At 44.4% G+C, this 19,329-nt stretch overlaps 1 protein-coding gene across 3 annotated transcripts in view; it reads right to left on the bottom strand.

The window, feature by feature from the left end:
• Positions 1–19,329, bottom strand: part of FBXW11 (F-box and WD repeat domain containing 11) — a 76,091-nt gene that overhangs the window by 16,779 nt on the left and 39,983 nt on the right. For all 3 annotated transcript variants that reach the window (XM_084535463.1, XM_084535462.1, XM_084535461.1), the window contains 2 exons: positions 11,204–11,390; positions 10,586–10,676 (listed from right to left, as the gene is read on the bottom strand). In XM_084535463.1, the coding sequence (XP_084391589.1) occupies positions 10,586–10,676; positions 11,204–11,390 (278 nt within the window). The remainder of the gene's footprint in view (positions 1–10,585; positions 10,677–11,203; positions 11,391–19,329) is intronic.

Genomic DNA, 19,329 nt, shown 5'->3' with positions numbered 1-19,329 from the left:
TCCTTCAATTATCTCCCTTTGTGCAACTTGGAGACAATTATACACAATCATAACACAAACCTGATGTGCCAAGGGAATTTGTCTACATTATAAGAACTAAGAGACTTCTGGAAGAGCATGCTGACAAGTTATTCATCCCTTCTCATTCTTTTCCAATTTGGTGGGGAAACTAATTAAGATAGAAAGTCATTTCTCTGTTTGGGATCAGCTTTTAGTGGCCAGCTGGTCATCAGACTGAACTGGGCTTAAGCTCTTCAGACCTGGCACTGCACTGGCTCAGCCCCGGACTTCTGCTCTGAAGGCAGCAGACTGCCGGTTGTGCTGCTCGCTCGGCGTGGGATGAAGGGTCCAAGGAGGAAGGCCTCAAGTTTTATCTGCAGATTTGTCATCTGTGCTCGGAGGGCAGAGCTGCAGCTCATTAACTCCTTTGCTGTTACAGAGCTGACAGCCTACCCTTGGAAACAGCAGCGAATTTAAGACAGCAACAGCACAAACCAATATAATTAGAGACCTGAAGGCGAGGTATTTACAAATGCAATGCTAACACCGAAGACACCGGAGACAGAGCATCACAGATGCAAGTCAGCCAATTTAAACAGCTTCAGAAACCATCTACGTTCCGACACTCAGTTCTGAGAAGTTGTCTGAGGGAGAGTTTCCCCAAAGCCCCATTCTTGGAAGGGCTGCAATTCGCACTTTTACATACCAGGCGCTGGATTACTCCAGCTGCCGAGCGCCCAAACACCATCCGAGCGCCTTCACGCCTCAGGGTCCTGTGACAGCAATTACCCATAGCTACAGAATACATTAAGAATGCCACAAATCAGTATTCTTTTTTTTTTTTTTTATTATTTAGAGGTTTTTAAAGAGAACAGCAGTCAGTAGAAGTATGCTGACCAAACATTTCAGGACACTAGCTGGCTTAGCTCTTAGGAGCGCACTATAGGAAGCTCCATAATCAGCTTACCCTAAGAAAATGCTGGCCTCGAATAAAAGAAACTGAGGTATTATTTACATGTATGTGAAGGCACTGTAAAGCAGTAAGTCATATGCAGGTGCACATTTTAATTCTGCGAGTAGATGTCATTTCATTTGGACATTATATAGTGTGGCTACTGTGGGAAAATACTTGATGTTTTTTGAGAACTTGTAAAATCCCCTTACACTGCGTAAATTTTCAATGTGCTGGGAAAGTAGCCACAATACACAGAGAATATACAGCAGCATTTAAATTGGCAATAGAGTGAAAACAGATGTGTACGTATAGAGAAATAACATTATTTTAGATGACTAAATACGGCTGAGTGGGTGGGCAGCCTGGAGGACCCTCTAAAAAGGAACATGTTTAATACAATACTGGCAACCACATAAAAGCTGCTCGCTATAGGAAATTTCTGGTTGTTACTGAATAGCACAGTTAGTAAAAGTTTTCATCTGCAACCTCCTTCCAGGAGATATCTTAATACGCTCTGTACACAGCGAGTAGGTACGCGTGCGTGGACAAGGGAGAGGAGGAACGCGCTGCTTTTATGGGCTGCTATAAGCGGCGTGGAGTCGATGGAAGAGGCAGTTTATTTGCACACTTCGGGTACCAAACCGAGCACTAACAGAAGCTGCATTTCCTACAGATCCTCAAAGCCTCCAAGTTCACAGCCTCTAACCGTGGGTTTCCCAGCTAGGAGGAGGATGGGGCAGAGCACAGCCCCGCAGCTCACAGGCACAGAAGCTGCTCTCGCTTCAGACGCTCAGCGGAGTAGCCAACAGGCACTGTACACCCACACCAAAATGTGGACATACAAGGGATAAAGAACAAACGTGAAGCCAAAGCATCTGCCCCAGCAGGGGAGCCATTTGGCAGCTGCAAAAATGGGTAGCTGGATAAAAAAAGGCATTTAGAGAAAACCACGCAGAGTAGCCCAAAACGCGGAGGCATCGCCAACCCCGGGCTATGCCAAGGTAAATTCGCTGGTACGAGGATGCACACACAGTAAGAGATGCAATCCATCTGAACTAACAGTTGGAATATTTCCTGTACCCTGGGTGTTAAGAATAATCTAAGAGCAGGTTTTTTTCCCCATTTTACAGCGTACACTGTGTTCAGTTCCTTGGGTTTTTATCCTTGTGAATGTTACTGCAGAGTGGGCTCATCTTTATCCCAAAACACAAGGAGGCTGTTCCCTCAGAACACAGCTTTCAAAATACAAGGGACAGAAAGAGGAACCCACACATTTGTGCTATAAACAGATTCTCCTCAGGCATGAGGCATTTACAAGTGCAGTTAGTCCCAAAACTCTTGTTCTTCACAGCATTTAAGGGATGATCTCATGTCACCAGGGCGAAGAGGCCTTACTATTTCATTCCTTATGAAGTTAAGAGTGTTTGGCAGGCAAAGAAAAGGAAGGATTGGCTGTGGCACCAGGCTCCTTGCATCTTTGAGGTGTTTCCCCTTCTGGATCCTCTGAAGATGCTCCAACCATTAGGAAAGAAAAAGCACAAAATTTCTGAAGAAGAGTACTGATTCCTCAAGATCCCAGGGAGAATCTAGACTTCACTGTTGGGTTTCCAAGCTGCTGTGAGACAGGGAAGGCCAAAGAACTTCTCTGCCTCTGTAACAGCCATAAGAAGAGGGACTACGTGATGCAGACTCCCAAGAAGGCTTAAGCTGGTCTTCCAGAGCAGTCTGCAGGGCAGTGGCTGTCCTGTCCTTACCACAGCAGCCTAAGCACGAGGTTTCTGACCGCAGCGGGATGACTGCCTCACAGTAACAAAGCGTGTCAATAGCAAAGCCTCCTTCCGCAACAGTTTGTGGAGGGATAAAAACCCTGCGAGTAAACACCATCACCATCTTCCTTGTATGTGTAATCACTTCCAAAAACCCCTGGTAAGAAGCAGAGTGCCAGTGGTGGGCACGGAGCTGCAGAGACAGATAAAAAAAAAACCTGAAGCAGCCCAGGAGCTGGATCAGCACCAATGACATCCCCCTGCCAAAGCAACAAGGCAGCCAAAGTACTCGCCCTGTACCCATCCCCTTCACAGAGCTCCTCCTGAGAGCTGCACAGAGCCGAGGCGATGAACCAGGTGATGCGGTCAGAGAGCTCCATGGAGCTGCCATCTCAGCAGAGGAGCTGAAGAGCCTGGCTGCAGGCACGGCACAGTTAATTACACAGGCACGAAGACATCAATGCCCACTGGCACCTGAGCCAGTAAACCTTTCTTTGGAAGCAAGCAGCAGGACATAAAATGTACGTACTAACATCTTGAACATGAACTGGCACGGCTGTTAGAAGAGACAAGGCCAAGAGCTGCAAACCCTTCCCTGCTGCATCCTGTGACTTGCTGTCCTACTTCACCATTATGTTTATTGTTGCCCTATTCGTTCTCTTACCCTTTTCAGTAAGAAAGCTGAAATAACGTGACTCACGATGCACTACGGGACTGAGAAGAACAGCACCAGAAGTGACTAATTTGCATTTTATTCTCGTAATGCTTTGAAGTGTCGAAGGCAGCAGCCATAAAACTGGGAGCGGCACGACACTCGGTCTCTCCGATGAGAACCGTTCAGTGCCTAAGTTGAAAATTTATATACTACTGATGCCGAAAATGCAGACACTACTGCTCACTCAAAGAATTTCCTCTATGACCAACAACTCTTCATATTTTAGAGATTATCCCCAATCAAAGCTAAATGTAAGTCTAAAAGAATGCAGAGAATTGCATGGAAGGAACTGTTGCCGTGCTACATGGGAAGATGCAATAAACAGTGACAGAGGAAACAAAGCAAGAAAGCAACCCTGAACAAAGACTCTTTAGGAAACAACAGTAGCCAGGTTTGGGTATTTACCTGAGAAGCCAAGAACAAGCCATCTTCATGAAGAGTCGCAGAAGCAAGACTAACAATTAGAGAAGCGGGGCTTGATTAACACATACCGTGCTCGAGTATTTGTATTATTGTTAATTAAAGTTCGGGGTACATGTGTTTAGTACAAGCAAAACCCATTTTCACAAAAAAAAAAAAAAAAAAAAAAAAAAAGAAAAACTTCCAGTAACTGAAAAGTGGGTTTCTGGCTTGATTTATAGAAATCACAGGATACTCAGGCTATATTGTTACACTGCGAAGAACAGTCTGAAATTAAAGCAAGGCCAAAAAGCTAGGAGTGTACTACCGAGAGCCAGTCCAAGTCCAATATTACACAGGCTTTCAAATCAGTTTGGGGTAAAACATCACTTTTAGTATGAACTCCAAGACCAGAAGAAGAGCCATAAACAGTGTCGTCCAAAAATCTAAATAACTCTAGAGAAAAAAGGAATGGGAAGCTTTTCCTAGCAAGTCTTACAATTAAAGCATGATTTTCTGGCAGAATTAAAGATCCAAAAATTAAGTTCCCATCATTTACAGCTGCTCAGATAAGATCCAAATGTGAACAATACAAATTGATGAAGTGCTGCCTCTCTCTGCGTGCGACTGATCCAATGTGTATAAAGCTGCCTGTAGGTCCACCAAGTAAAACTACTCCTGAGCCTACTGCAGCTTTGCAGAACCCTTTTTAAAGCCCCATTCAAAAATGAACAGATGAAATTTATGATCCTGAGTGAGAGAAATCTGAACAGTGGAATATGCTCATTTCTTACAGAGGAAGACCTGCAGAAACTGCATAAAGGCCACTCACACAGAAGGGCCATAGGAAATCACCCTGGGAAAAAGCTGACAGCATAATTTAGAGTGTGCTCTGAGAGGCAAAATGGTGCTACACACCAGACAGCTGAGACAGATCAGGTGAAAAAAAAAAAAAAAGGCAGACAAACTGAAGTTTCAGACCTAAAGAAGAGTTCAGCGTTGGGACTGTCTTAATGCCCAGGCTGGCACCAGTACTGATTTGTTGGGAGCAGCAGGAGGGGCTGTAGAGGCAGCGAACAAGAGGCTGAAGATGTGCAGTTGTGTCCCCTCCCAGCGCTCTGCCCCACGCATCCATTACCGGAGGCTGTCGAGAGATGGGATGCAGCGTGAGAGCACCTCTGATCTGATCAGTACGGATGTTTTGTTCCCCAGGGAGGGAATAAACACCTGACCCTTGTGTTCGGAAACATCTTAAGATGTGACTCTGGAAGTAGCTGTGGAGCAGACTTCAGGGGCTGGCTGAAAAACATCTAGGTGTATATTGCTGACCAGATTCCCCCCACACACTCATGTAAGATTTCTCCAGCACCGTAATTACTGTAATCCTTAACAAACCTCTTTCCTCAGGAGTACACCGGAGCACTGACAGAGACCTCTCGCCATTAGCATTGAGGTGACAGCTTCGTTCCCTTTCCAATTTTTCCCCAAGATTTTAAAGTTTCAGTTCTAGTTCTCAAACCTCAACTTTCTCAAAATGCGGAAGAACACACGCTGTTTATTTCACTGCCTGAAACCAAGCTTCCCTGAAGCCTTCAGCAAAACCCCATTTTAACTTTCTCTTTATTAGGTGGACCTAAGCCCCCATGGAAGCAAGGCGAGGCACTTGCCATGTGCTTGAAGATAAGGGCAACGTTTATGAAATAGTCTCTGCTCATCCCAAGAAACAGATACTTGTGCTCATTCTGCAGGGAAAACTGAGTAGTTGGCCATACTTCACAAATAATATGGAAAAAATCCAGGGACTTGGGGTTCTGGAAGCGGCAGTATTGAGCTTCCCATGCTGGCACGCTGCCGATTAACACAATCCACTTCAAGCTGCTGACCTTCGCCGCCGCGCTTTGGGACTGCCCCCAGCCGCAGGACACCCCGCAGCAAAAAATTCTCTCTATAAACAAGTCTCACAAACAGATTTTTTTTTTTTTTTTTTTTTTTTGATAAGCCCCAAATCAGGCTTTCCATTAAGAAAAAAGAAGACTCCCAAAGGAGGTTGGCAATTCAACATCTAACTTGGAGACATTTAAAATTACTGGACCACCTCTCGTGAAATGAAACCTAATTAAATATTTGGCTTCGCAGTGGAGGTGGAGAGTAGCTACTTCTTTCCAAGAACTCGTTTTCAGATCTCTAAGTGTCCTCTTATTTTCAAATCCAATGATTTCAGAAGTGACATTATGTTCCTAAATGCGCTTGGCACAAAATAAACAGATACTGGCACTAACAAACGTTCAGAGAGGCTGGGGAACCTCCCTGTGCCAAATCAGAGCCTGGGCTACCTTGCAGTTCACACCGCTTTGTGGTTGCATGGACTTTTGACCCAAAACGCATATAGAGCCTCCAGGGAAAGAAATAAATAGCAAATTTGATCATTCCTCAATTTTCCTTCCAATTGTTAATTCGGTTTTTGGATTACTTTGCAAATTCTGTCAATCAATGAAAGAATAGAGGACGTTCCCCTTCGAGCTCATCTCTACCCACACAACCCCATTCAGCACCAGCTGCTGGAAAGGAGGAACTCAGCGCAAGAAGCAGTCCAGCAGCACTTGGTTAATCTTTGTCCTCCACGGGACACATCCTGAATGACAAGATTTTCAGGTACATCAAATAGGCTTTACTGTATTGAGAAAATAAAATCAACTCCTTCAGATACAAGATGAGTTTCTTATAGAAACACTACCATAATCATATAAAATGCTAATATGGTAGCCTTGGTAGAGGGATAGAGTGTCTGCATCCTTGGCTCATCACTAGCTCCCTAAACTCTGACCCTCGGACAGAAACAGGAAGATCCTACTCCAGATCCAGGCAAATATTTGAAGAAAAAACATTTTGCTATTCAGAGATAGAAAATTCTTCATCACTGCTAAGATGAAAGTTTCATTTAAGAGCTTCTGCACACTGCTTTGAAAGATGAAGGAAGGGGGAAAGGGATGAAACTGAGGGAAACTGTAATTTCAGGCTTAAAAAAGCAGAGGAAAAGTTAGGAAGTGCTCCAAATCCTACAGTTCAGTTTTGTTGCTATTGTTACCCACCATCTACTTTCTTAAACAATGTTAAAAGCTTCTTTTTGACAGTCCTTTAGGGAAGCAATTTGTGAAAAGTGCTTTAAAGGGTGATTTATAAGAAAAATTCTAATATTCTTTTGGAAGCAGATGAATTATCGGACCCTTGGCTATTAGCAAAAACACCAACCCCACTCCGGGTTGGAAGCCTGCGTAACAGCAGTATTTCACAAAGCCTGAAAGCAGCATTTAAGCAGGGAAAACGTTGACATGGCACAACACCCTCATCCTCCTGCCTTCCCCCTCCAGCTGAGCCATTCTGAAGAACCAGGAGTGGGAAATAGGCTGCCTGCATGAACTGAACAGTGATGATCCTGGAAGAAGCCATTGGTTTTCAAGGAGAGGCTTCACCCCTCTACAAGACCAGACAAAGATGCATTTGTTTCAGAGGCAAGAGCAGACAGCTCCGGGCTCCTTTCAGCCTCTCTTTTCTACAGAAGTATCCACGGGTCACCTACAGCCTTGAGGCTAGTTGACAAAGCCTGGAATTCTACCCAAAAGGACTGGCAAGCAGCAAAGACCAAAGGTTGTTCTTGGATTTACAGGCACAAGCACGCGATGGGAGGTTCAGAACAACAGGAGGCTTCCCTCGAACAGCTCTCGTTTTGCTTCTCTCTACTTGCCTCACTCAGCTGGAGATGCAAGAGTTGCCCACATGTCCCGCTGCCCCTTAACCACGTTATGGGTAAAAGCATCAGCTAGAACCTGCAGAAGCCATTTGGAAAGCAGCTGGATGGGACGGTGGCTTGGAACGGGCACAAATGATGGCAGGAGCCTGGAGTTTCCTCTTCGCACACAGCAGAAAGGAAAGGACAGCTGTTCCCACGCTCATTACTCACATTTCTATTTTTAAGTACTCGTGGCTTGCCATCCTTTACGTACACCGCACTACAGCTCCAACTCCCTTTCAAAGCCTGACATGAGAGAACCCCTTACTCAGCATGTCCTACGTTTGTCGCATCATCCACGTGAGCGTTATATAATGGAAAATAAAAACGTAGGAGTTGAAACCCAAAGCTAGGGTTCAGAGAGTAGTGTAAGCTTGTGTTTCCTGACTTCCAAACACTGATGCGTTCTCTGCCTGTTTTGAATACATCAACACTCTTCAGGCAGTGCAGTGAAAAGTCCTCTTAATTTGAGGGTCTATTTCAACAAAATTCATTTTTTTCAAGAAACACATTCACTAGTACAGTAGATATTTAGTGGTATAACCTTTCTCCACTCCCACATTTTAACATATTTTGCTCTTAATATCAATACTCGTAATGGCAATGAGTGAAGCATGAGGATTTGTGTGGTTTTTTTTCTTCCCTATTTATTTCTTACTGGCAAGAACTGTCCATTTCAGGAGTATTGTTTCTGTACACCTTATGTGGATCTGCAGCCACTAAAGAATCAAAGTATTAAAAAGACGACTGAAGTTCAAAGGTCACGAGTCCTCGTAACATAACATCTCTAAGGAACACTCCATCTCTAATAACAGGAAGATTTCCTACACATATGTTCCACTTGTATCTAAACAAATGAGTTTCAGAACAATAATCTTAAAAATCTGGGATAGAATAATGTTGAACTCCTCCAATGATTTGTGATCTCAAAGCTCATCTTTTCACGCTGTGTTTCTTTACCGAACAATGCCAAAATTTTGCAGAACCCAAGAGAATATCATGTTAAGAGTTACCCTTAATCCCCTGGTCTTATCATCATCACCACAATATAACTGCCATTCCTTATACAAAAAAGACATCTCCCCTCAAATAATAAAATGGGTATCACTCAGCTTGCAAGCAAATGTCAAGTTTGGTCTTACTATGCCTAGGTTACTTAATACTTAAATACTTCTGTATCACTAGATGTTTATAAATTGTATAGCAATATTCAAAAATTGGATTGCATTTTGCAGCAGCTACACATTACAGATAGGTCAAGATTCACCTCGAGTACTGTGTTCAGTTTTGGGCCCCTCGCTACAAGAAGGACATCGAGGTGCTTGAGCGGGTGCAGAGAAGGGCGACGAAGCTGGTGAGGGGCCTGGAGAACAAGTCCTACGAGGAGCGGCTGAGGGAGCTGGGCTTGTTCAGCCTGGAGAAGAGGAGGCTCAGGGGCGACCTTATCGCTCTCTACAGGTACCTCAAGGGAGGCTGTAGCGAGGTGGGGGTTGGTCTGTTCTCCCACGTGCCTGGTGACAGGACGAGGGGGAATGGGCTTAAGTTGCGCCAGGGGAGTTTTAGGTTAGATGTTAGGAAGAACTTCTTTACTGAAAGGGTTGTTAGACACTGGAACAGGCTGCCCAGGGAAGTGGTGGAGTCACCATCCCTGGAAGTCTTTAAAAGACGTTTAGACGTAGAGCTTAGGGTTATGGTTTAGTGGGGACTGCTAGCATTAGGTCAGAGGTTGGACTCGATGATCTTGAGGTCTCTTCCAACCTAGAAATTCTGTGATTCTGTGATTAATTTTGCTTATGGAGTCCCAAGTAACACAAATTCGTATTTGCCATAGCAGAAGCACGGAATTGTTCAGGAAGGGGCCTTAAATATCACCCGGTTCCAACCCCCCACCATGGGCATGGATGCCACCCCCTAGATCAGGTTGCCCAGAGCCTCATCCAACCTGGCCTTGAGCACCTCCAGGGATGGGACATCCAGCCTGAGCCAGAGCCTCACTGCCCTCTGAGTGAGAAATTTCCTCCTAACATCTCATCTAAATCTCCCCTCTGAATTTAAAACTGTTTCCCCTTGTCCTGTCGCGAGCAAAAAGTTGCTCCCCAAAAGCAGAATGATTCCATTAGTTCACATCTGCCTTAACCATCAAAACATGTGTTTCCCCACTAATGAGTCTCAGATCAAAATTTTGTGTCTGTCACATGGTTGAAATACATTACAGTCTGTGGTACAACCTAAGAGTTCTGCAGTGTGTACACAGCACCCTGAGCAAGATTTCAATTTTCTGCTGGTAGGCAGGATACCGAGATGATCCTGATCTATCAGGACGTTTTAGAAGAGCGAGCCCAACTTTGTTATCCTTCAGTGAGATAAACAACTTTGTTTTTAAATCAAAAGATCAATCACTTCTACAATCTCCCTACCACTGGTATCCCTACTGAGTTTATTATTGTAGGGCTCATTTTTCTCATCATATCACTAGAGCCAGGAAAAAAGACTCCCATAAACTGCAGAAAAATGTATTTGTCTCAGTGACAGCTTTAGAAATAACAAGTTACCAGACCAGCTACACTTTAAGTAACTGGTGTTTACAGTGCTAACAGTGATCACTTATTGAGAACAACCACTATATTAAAACATTCAGAAATACATGGAATTGTCTTGGAGTAGTAAAGTTTCCTAAAACTGCCATTTTATTAAAATCCACAGCCCCAAGGGAATTCCAAACTATTTAGATCCCAAAAGGTCAGTGTTAACACTGAAAGCTTTGAAGTGACACATTAATGTCTGTACTGCAGTGATGAGATGATGAGGGAATTTTTCACGTTTTCTGAAGAGCCAGAGCTCACACAGCGGTAGTGATGCCAATGCACACGATTTGCTTCATTGCTCTAACATGCAACATCTTTGAGACATTAACTGTATGAAACATTATTTCTGCTGCAGATATTACGTATCAGAAAACATACCTCTATATCCTGTATTATCTTTGGGTATAAGGACCTGTAAAATGAATTTGGGGGGCCATCTGTTGGTCTGTTTTTAAACAGGTACTGATCCCTAGAAAGAACCAGAAACATTTTTCGATTTACCACAAAGAAGCCAAGCTGTAAAGGAATTCAAAATCCACATGTAACAAAAACTTATGACACATTCTCACAGAATATTTGTAATCATTTTTAGTATTGAAATTACAGCCCCTGTGACTTTACAGTCTGACAGCTGTATGTGGAAAGAAACAGGTGTTTTCCTTAGGGTTTCCCAAATTAGGGTTCTCTGCTTTGTAAGGCTTTTAAGCCAGCAGGGTGTCCTCCTCTTGCATAGCTCCTTACTCCATGCCTTGCATTTTCTTAGGCACACCACTAGAGAGCACAGAAAAACAGGTTTCTAAAGCAAAACACCTCCTATCTTCAGAAACTTGTAAAGGGTAAGGACTGCATATAAACTCGTGAACTAACTCGTAAAGGATAAGGACTGCAGAGATCCTCAATTACTATACACTTACTTTTTGGCGGAGCTCATGATTAGGTAAATTCATCAAGGAGAGCACTGTAAAAGGTGAATTCAGTTATTGTCCAGGTACTTACCAACCCCTTCGTTCTGACAGTCCCTTCCATAGCGGATCTGTGCGTACCATTCTTTCAATCAATTTTTTCCATAGCATTCCCTCAGAGATGACTCTCTGCCATTCCTTACATACCAGCTCTGCTGCACAGAGTGATCTGGCATCAAGATAGGAAAGGATGTTTTCTGCTATGTGATCTAAGCCTTGCTCTACAAAGAAATAAAGGCAATCAAAACGTCAATCACTTCACAGTAAACTACTACACAAGTTTTGCAGTACATTCAGAGAAAGCTAACACAGCTTTATTTCAGGCACTGGAGCAACACGGTTATTAAATTACCATACACAGAAGCACCAGTTATGAATCAACCCCAACAGGTACACCAAAATACCCAACTCTTCAGTCCTTTCCTGGTACAGTCTGATTGGTCCCACCTTCGCTGACCAGGAACGAGCACACACCACAGTTCAGCACAGCACAGCAGCAGCAAGCATTCGCCTGCCTGGAGCACAGAACTGTGGATGTTTTGAGCATGTAACGTGTTGGGCTTCGTGGTCCAAGCGGCAGATACTCCTCAAGATCCTGTAACTCTGTACTGCTACATGGTAAACTGTTGACTCTTTCTACTCCCTTACACATAACACCAGATAATTCAGCTCAGCAGAAGATGGGACTCTACAGGACCAAATGCAGACATCTCCAGGAGAAGCATTAGCAGACTGAAAAAAAACAATGTTTTCTTGCACTTTTAAATACAACAGGGTCCTTGTTTTGAACTCTTTCTATGATGTACATGTGACAAATGCACTCCTCACTTTTGTTCAGATCTTGGTATGCCACAGACACCATGCCCTGTACCCTGGTTAAGGAGAAGTCAATGACAACGAATTAGACAGTAATTCCTTCACTGTACATGGTTATACTGATTCTTGGCTTACTGTCACTGGACTCCATGCTTAGAGAAATTATCACTGAATGACTTACACCATTAGCTGACTTATGCTCCTCTATAGCTAGAGAAAAATCCAAGAATAATTGTTTGTGACACAACTTGGAGTAAGTCCCACGGTAACATTCAATGCAGCATTTATTTTTCATCCAGTCACTGTGATTGCTTCCAGTGTAAGAATCCACTAAGAAACCTCAGGATCATCACCAGGAGTCAAGGAACTCTGAAATAATGGCAGGTGATGGCTCCGCTTCTGTATAGTCCAAAATAAACTCAGTGTACCTTCAAAGATTTCCAGTGTGTATAAAATAGCCAGGTATTATCTTAGCTTTAAATCTTCACCTGCTGCTCTCCCAGCCTCGGGGCACGCCACCTTTTTGGGCAAAGGAGCGAGGTACAAGCTTGCTTGCTTCAGATTTCACCATGCAGGCTTCACTGGGTCAAAGGAGGAGTTTGGCCACGTGCACAACTGCACTCCTAACTGAAACACGGCTGCTCCAATGTGCACCCTCTGGCCATACGGAGGTGGCACAGAACCACCACCTACCTGTGGGTTTCTCCTGCCCTAATGGCACAGGCAGCACAATGCAGGGCCGTTGGGCAGGTAGCAATGGTTGCCCCAGCAGCCCCCAGCAAGCTGGGCAAACACTGGCATGAAGGCTGAAGATCCCAACCACCAGAAGCAGCTTCTTAACCCCAAGGACCCTTTTACACCATGGTGGGGACAGACTGCCATACAAAATGTGCTCTGCTCCCCAGCAGTAGTACAGCTGCACCAGAACTGGGTCCTGCCCATCCATCCAGATGCACGTAAGGCAACAGGCTGAAGTGTCCCATTTCAGAAATGTTACCTGGTACTTGCTAAAAAGCTGTAGGGACTTACGCTGGTGGAAGGAAAAAAGCACCTCCATAAAGATGATGAATCCATACGCTGCCACCTCAGATCTGTCAAGGCCCAGAACAAGTGGCACGCTGCATGCAGCTGCTTGTGGTCTCTGCTAGACCTTACCCACCCCATTGAGTGTGTTAGATTTAAAAAGTCTAATTGTAGTTGAATGAAACGCATACATGGAAATCACTTAGATAAAGTATTTGCACCAATTATAAACTAGCAAACTTCTCTTGTCCATATCCCAGCTATGGTGTCACTGGCCCCCAAAAAAACACCAGCAGGTCCGTAACATCGCCCAGAAACCTGCAGCTTTGCTTTCCCCAGAACTCCAACCAGAAATCTATCAGAATAACTTTATTTTCACAAACAACTTATGCCAGTTGGCCAACCTTAAATAAAAAAAAAAAAAATAAAATTATTTGAAGCAGGAGATGACCTTTTTAATTTTCCACTCTACCTTATGATGCCCTACTTTAGGCTTCAAATACTCAAAAAAAAAAAAAAAAAATCAAAGAAACTACTGTTGGCTTTTGTAAAGAATTAACACAGCCTGTTCATACAGTCCTCCACTACTCTGGATGTAAGCACAGCCTTTGTAAACCTGAGCAGCAACAGAAAGAGACCAGCACATGTGGCTTTAGAGCACTTGGTCGGGTCTTCTAGGTAACTCAGCTACAAAAAGGCTCTAAGAATGACACAGGCTCCTTCAAAGTAAACTGGGTTTGTACAAGTTTTTCAATGACAGTCCTAATAACAGATTCAGCTAGCTGACATATAGCAAGGTCCAAGCAACCAGCACGTTTCAAACCCAGCCACCGGTGAAGCAGCAAACCCACCCCTACCAGTCAGACAGCTCGCAGCAGCTGGGAGCTGCGCCACCTCCTCCTGCAGGTTGAGGAAACCACCAGAGCACTCACATACATTGTACGTGTGCTCTTCGGTCTGCCCCAGCCCAGGCTTGCCAGTAAATGTCAACATGAGGACTCTAAACACCCTTTTCTTGGAATATATTTCAGTTACTGTGATGGGAAAACACTGTGAAGGTTTTTCAGGGCAATAAAATCACTTCATCTCGAGGCCGTTTTCCAGAGTTAAAAACGTGGATCACTGGCTATCGTGCAGATGAGCCAGCTCACTGTACAGTGGCTGGATAAAAATCAAGCAAGCAGGTCTGCTTAGTAAGCAGCTCCCCGAGGCTGAAGGTCACGGGTGTGAGTGATGAGCAGGGCACACACGTGCTTTAACAGAAGCCTATCCAGCGGTTACTTTGCACATAAACGCAGAATTGTCACATTCAGGAGCACAGGATCAGCCTGTGCAGAGGTAACAACTGTCTGGTATGGCTCTAATCCCACAACAGTTATCTACTTACTCTCCCCGCACGCAGCGCAGGACACCCTGAAAAGGAAGAGGCCAATTTGCTACGTGAAGCATCATAGGTCCCCAAGCTAACGGTGCAGAGGACACAGCAATGAAGCACCGTAACAGCAAAATCCATCAGTAGAGCAGGACGCTGAGGTTTGTGTGTAAATTAAGAGTTTAGGGCTCCCATTTCACCGCACTTTTACTTTCAGTAGCCCTTATAAAACATCCATGTGTACAGCTCCCTCCTCAGGCTACCAGCGGGTGCTTCCACTGTCCCCGCAGCAGGGTGCAGGGCTAAAGGTGTCGGTGATTTGCTCACACAAGGATCTGCCGGCAGTCATCAGCTACTGAGAGACCGAGAAATGCTAAGAAATTATAGAACTTAGCCAGTTCAGTTTGTCCAGTTTCAGACTACCACGTTTCAAGCTTAGTAAGTAAATTTAAAGGTGAGCGATTGCTAGGTTCAGAAGATGTTACAAGTACAGAAGTTGGCTACAGCCACATCAGCAGATCCAGTTATTTTAACACCGACATCAACACTTTCTGTAAAGCACAGGAGAAAGATGAGAGCACTGGCTTTCAGCTCCCAGCTGCCCCAGATACAGGGATGCCGGCCTCTCTCTTCCACGCCAAAGGCATTTCTAAGCAGCTGCAGCACGGCAGAGCAGAGCCACGCAAGGCTAGCCTTTTCAGATGACCTTAATTCCTCTTTGTTAGAAGGATAAAAAAAAGTCACTCCAGCTATGTCTGGAGTCCCAACAAGCCATTAGCACATGACACACTGATGACAGGCAAACGGTCCATCATCTGTACCTTTAAGGCGTGAAATTCTTTACTCGGGCACCTGAAAGATTGCAGGTGGATGAACCAAAACCATGCAAGGTTCACCAAATAAACTAGCCGGACAGCCAAGGGAAGGGCTGTCCCTAGCACATGCACTTTGCTCAAACCAGGGCTATTTATCTCTGGGCATCACAAAGGTGGGAGAGCAGGATCCGTGCCGAACATACTGGATGCTTTTCCAATCCTGAAGTAATCCAAAGTGTAATTTCACCTGACTGGCATAACTTAATAAAAAAAACTACATGTGCATATGAACATTCTTTGGGAAATTTAATGGTTATTTGCTAAAAACATTTAAGCAAACCATACCTCCGGACTTCTTCCAACCACATACTTAAGAAGAAAGTTATGGGACAAAGCATCCAGCTAGCAATCTCTGAAGTGAAAAGATCACAAACACGCCAGATGCAAAGACACAATTCCCAAGGGAGTCAATGACAGATCAATGTGAGATGTTCAGGGGATGCCCACACGCAGTAACGGTACCATAAAGGTTTATCAGTTACTGCCATCTCCTGGCAGCAAGCTAAACAATTACCCCTCCAAACCAGGAAGAGCTCCAAGGAGCTGTAAAGGTACCTACCAGTCACCAACCCAGTAACAAAGCTGCACTGCAAAGCATCCTCTGAGCTCCACAGATGCATGCTTCCCCTGGCTCCTACTCTAACACACCTTGGTCACCTTTCAGAAAACACAGACCAGGTCTAGATCTGCTTGGGAGTGGAAGTGAGATGCCCATCGGTTAGCAAGGCAGCTTCACTTGTTTCTCAACGGCAGGCAAGTGTTCTAGAATCAAGCATAAATACTGCAGGAGTTGCACCTGCAGCATACAGCACGTTCCCGTGTTAGAAATCCACATTTCCCATTTGCAATCCCTTTGTGTGAGAATTCATGTCATTTAGGCAGTTTCAGAAGAGTTTGATTTAGATTGTTATTCCGAAATGACAAGAGGATCTGGATCACAGACATGACAGCAGACAGCAAAAACCACGGCTTGCTTTCCAACCTAACACCTTTTAGTGTGAGGCAAATACAAGCTTGCAGCCCATGGCTTTGTGATTCCCTGTTTAGAAATAAATGTGATGATCGAGTAATATGGTGTGTGTATTCATCAGCTTATTGAGTCCAGTTGCTTTCAGTTTTCTTCTCCTCGTGAAACGTCGTTTTCTCAAAAAGATGGTTCTCCAGATTAAAGGCAGTTGTGCAGAGCTGATTAAGAAAAGTGACAGATGACAAAGCAGAAGTCTTGTACAGTCATTCAGTCTTCAAACAGCTGCATTTGGAAGGGCAGTAATGGTCCTTCAAAAAACAGTTGCAAAAACTTAGATCCAAACCCACCCAAGCTGCAAATCCAGACATGCAATCAAACGAAGCAGACAGGAGCATCCTCATCAAGTAGTGAAAAATGACTTTTACCACACTACTTTCAGTTGTGGAGCTCTCTACCAGTCAGTAAAATTGGGCATCATGACGGCACGCTGGAGAAGCTGCCCGGCAGGGTGAATGACCAACAGTTTCTCCAAAACCCGAGTCTTTCTCGGAGGGACCAAACACTGTCATTTATTTGCTGTCCACACACATCACGAAGCACAGGAGAAGCTGGTGAACCTGTGAGGAGGTGCCGGAGCCACTAATCCCACCTGCGGGCAGAGACACAGCAGGTGCCAGCAGACAGCCGGGCCCAGGCCCCTCTTCCAACATCAGGGAGTGCTGCGGCAGCGGGCACTCGGCTGTCCTGGGCAGCTTTACACAGTGCACAACCCAGAAGAATGAGGCCAAGACCTTCTCAAAATTCAATTTAATAAAGATTGTTTCACTGCAACACACCAAGCATTTAGAGACAGGGCTGGAACGTGGTTTCTGAGGAGAGTAAGTTGCCAAATAAACCTAAAATACGTGACAAGTCTTCTTTCCTGAGACGACTCTTGTTTTTACAGGTTAGGAACGCTGTTGAGAAGATTCAGGCCTGGCTGCCCCTCAGCAAATGGATGCTTCATGGAACAGCGAGGCCTCGAGTCTGGAGAGCCTAAAAGCGAGTGACACGTGCTTGGCCTGATTGGGCTCGCTTTACAAACCCAAAACTTTGCAGTGTTGTGTGTGGTGCAAGCCTAGTACTGGGTACTCATTTTCCATTGAGCTAAACTAAGGTTTATTAAAAGCTAGTAGCTACCACAGCTTCTAACAGTGATAATGTATCTACAGACCCGTACCGACCCGTGGCTGTGCACTCTGAACACACACACACACACACGCACGCACATCCTGCATTATGAAGCCCATATTTCATCGAGTTTTAAGGATCAACAGCAAATTACTGGGTAGAAACCCTCCATTAACAGATTCATAATTCTTACAATTGTGTATGACACTGCTAAGAGTTAAAATAGGTTTTGAAATGTCAGAAACAGGCGTTTTCTGCTGTTAAAATACAGCAGTATTCTCCTCTATGGATATGCAGAGCCTTGAAAGCTGCACACTGAGCACAAACATCAGTGCTGCACCACCAAGCCCACCCTTACAAGTTTTAGTACTTGGAAAGATGTACAGATGTACACTGCTCACATCAAAGCCACATCAACTGAAATACTTATCCCGAGGAACAGCAGGAACTGGTTCAATGCGCTGCTGCTTCGATGGGCCTACTGTGATTACTTCAGACAAGATTCAGTTTAAGACACATTACAGTCTGAAGTGGCTACAATAACTATTTTACATTAAAACTAAATATTCACCAACTTTTAAAAACCATTTCTGAAACAGGTACTAAAACCTGTAAATTTTCATTAGCAAAATGTACCCAGCATTTATTGGTACCCTTATCAAACAAAGGAAAACATTCCTCCCAACTCTTCTGCCTCTTCCAGAGCTTTTGCAGTTTTACAGAAAATGGTGAAAAATTACAGCTGTTGCTGATTATAGGTACCAGATGAAGGTTTGGTTGAATTTCAATAATAAATTAAAACAATTAAAAGCCACAGGGATTTCAAAGCTCAATGTGTAAATATCACTTTGTATGAAAATGAAACCCAAATGTGGGATGTCAACTCTATAAAACTGACTAACATCAGATCCTAAGCAGTCACTTAGATCATACAACTGCACAGATTTTTATTATTTTAGAGACATTTCAGAAGAGTCCTGGCAGGGTTTGCCTTGCCTGATACAACGTGCGGTTCTCCTACAGCTGTAACACACACAACGTGTGAGAGGGGCTCGTTCCTAATCATGGGTGACAAGGTTGTGCTCGAGGGTCAACCTGTTTAAGGAAAGGGCACAATTTGGATGAGCCCATGCAAGGAATATTAAGATTAACATGTTAAATATAACTAAAAGACTCGAGAGCACAGTGGTTATTCTTGCAATTACACTGCCCGTTACACCCCGCTGCGGGGAGCGGTGGTGGCCGACCCAGAGGATCAACAAATGCAGGCTTCTGAGTGACCTGGAGCCCATAAAGGCAGATCAACAGTATCTGCAGGGGCTGATGCTTGTGATTAGCAGTAAAGGAAGGAGCCCAACCACAGCCCAGCTTGTAAGGAGCGAGCCTGCAGACTAAACATTGTGCCACAGCTTGCAGCAAAGCGTACCCAAATTATCACTTTTTCCACTGAAGCAAAGGGAAGCCAGATACCACAGACATTTTCCATTTATCTTGTGTTCTCACAGGTGTAAAAGTCAGCGGGGACAGCAGCATGCAAGAACTATTTCAGTTTAAAACAGGAATTTGATTTCTTTAAGACAAGTGGAGCTACCTTTTAAAACGTAGTACCTCATTTATGTTTGATGTGATGCTAGCCTAACACAGGACTGGCTTCATTTCAACCACACCAGATTAAGTTCTTGGGTAATTTTATCCAGAGACACCACGTGTTCAAACCCAGTTTTCCTTGTGCCTGATGTTAAGCAAAGAATTATCCGTCTCCCTACTTCTGCTTTCACCAAAACTCACACGCCCTGCTGCACCTCGAGAAGTAATGAATGGAGACCAGCAATGCAGAGCTTGCATTTAGATACTAAGGACAAAAGTGCGTAGTTATTCTCTGCAAACACATTTCAGGCATGAAAATCTGGTGCCTGCACACACAGCAGCTCCCTGCT

The sequence above is a fragment of the Aythya ferina genome (genome assembly GCF_964211825.1).
Source record: "Aythya ferina genome assembly, chromosome: 14".
NCBI classification, from domain to species: Eukaryota; Metazoa; Chordata; class Aves; order Anseriformes; family Anatidae; genus Aythya; species Aythya ferina.
This window is presented reverse-complemented; position numbering and strand designations above follow the sequence as displayed.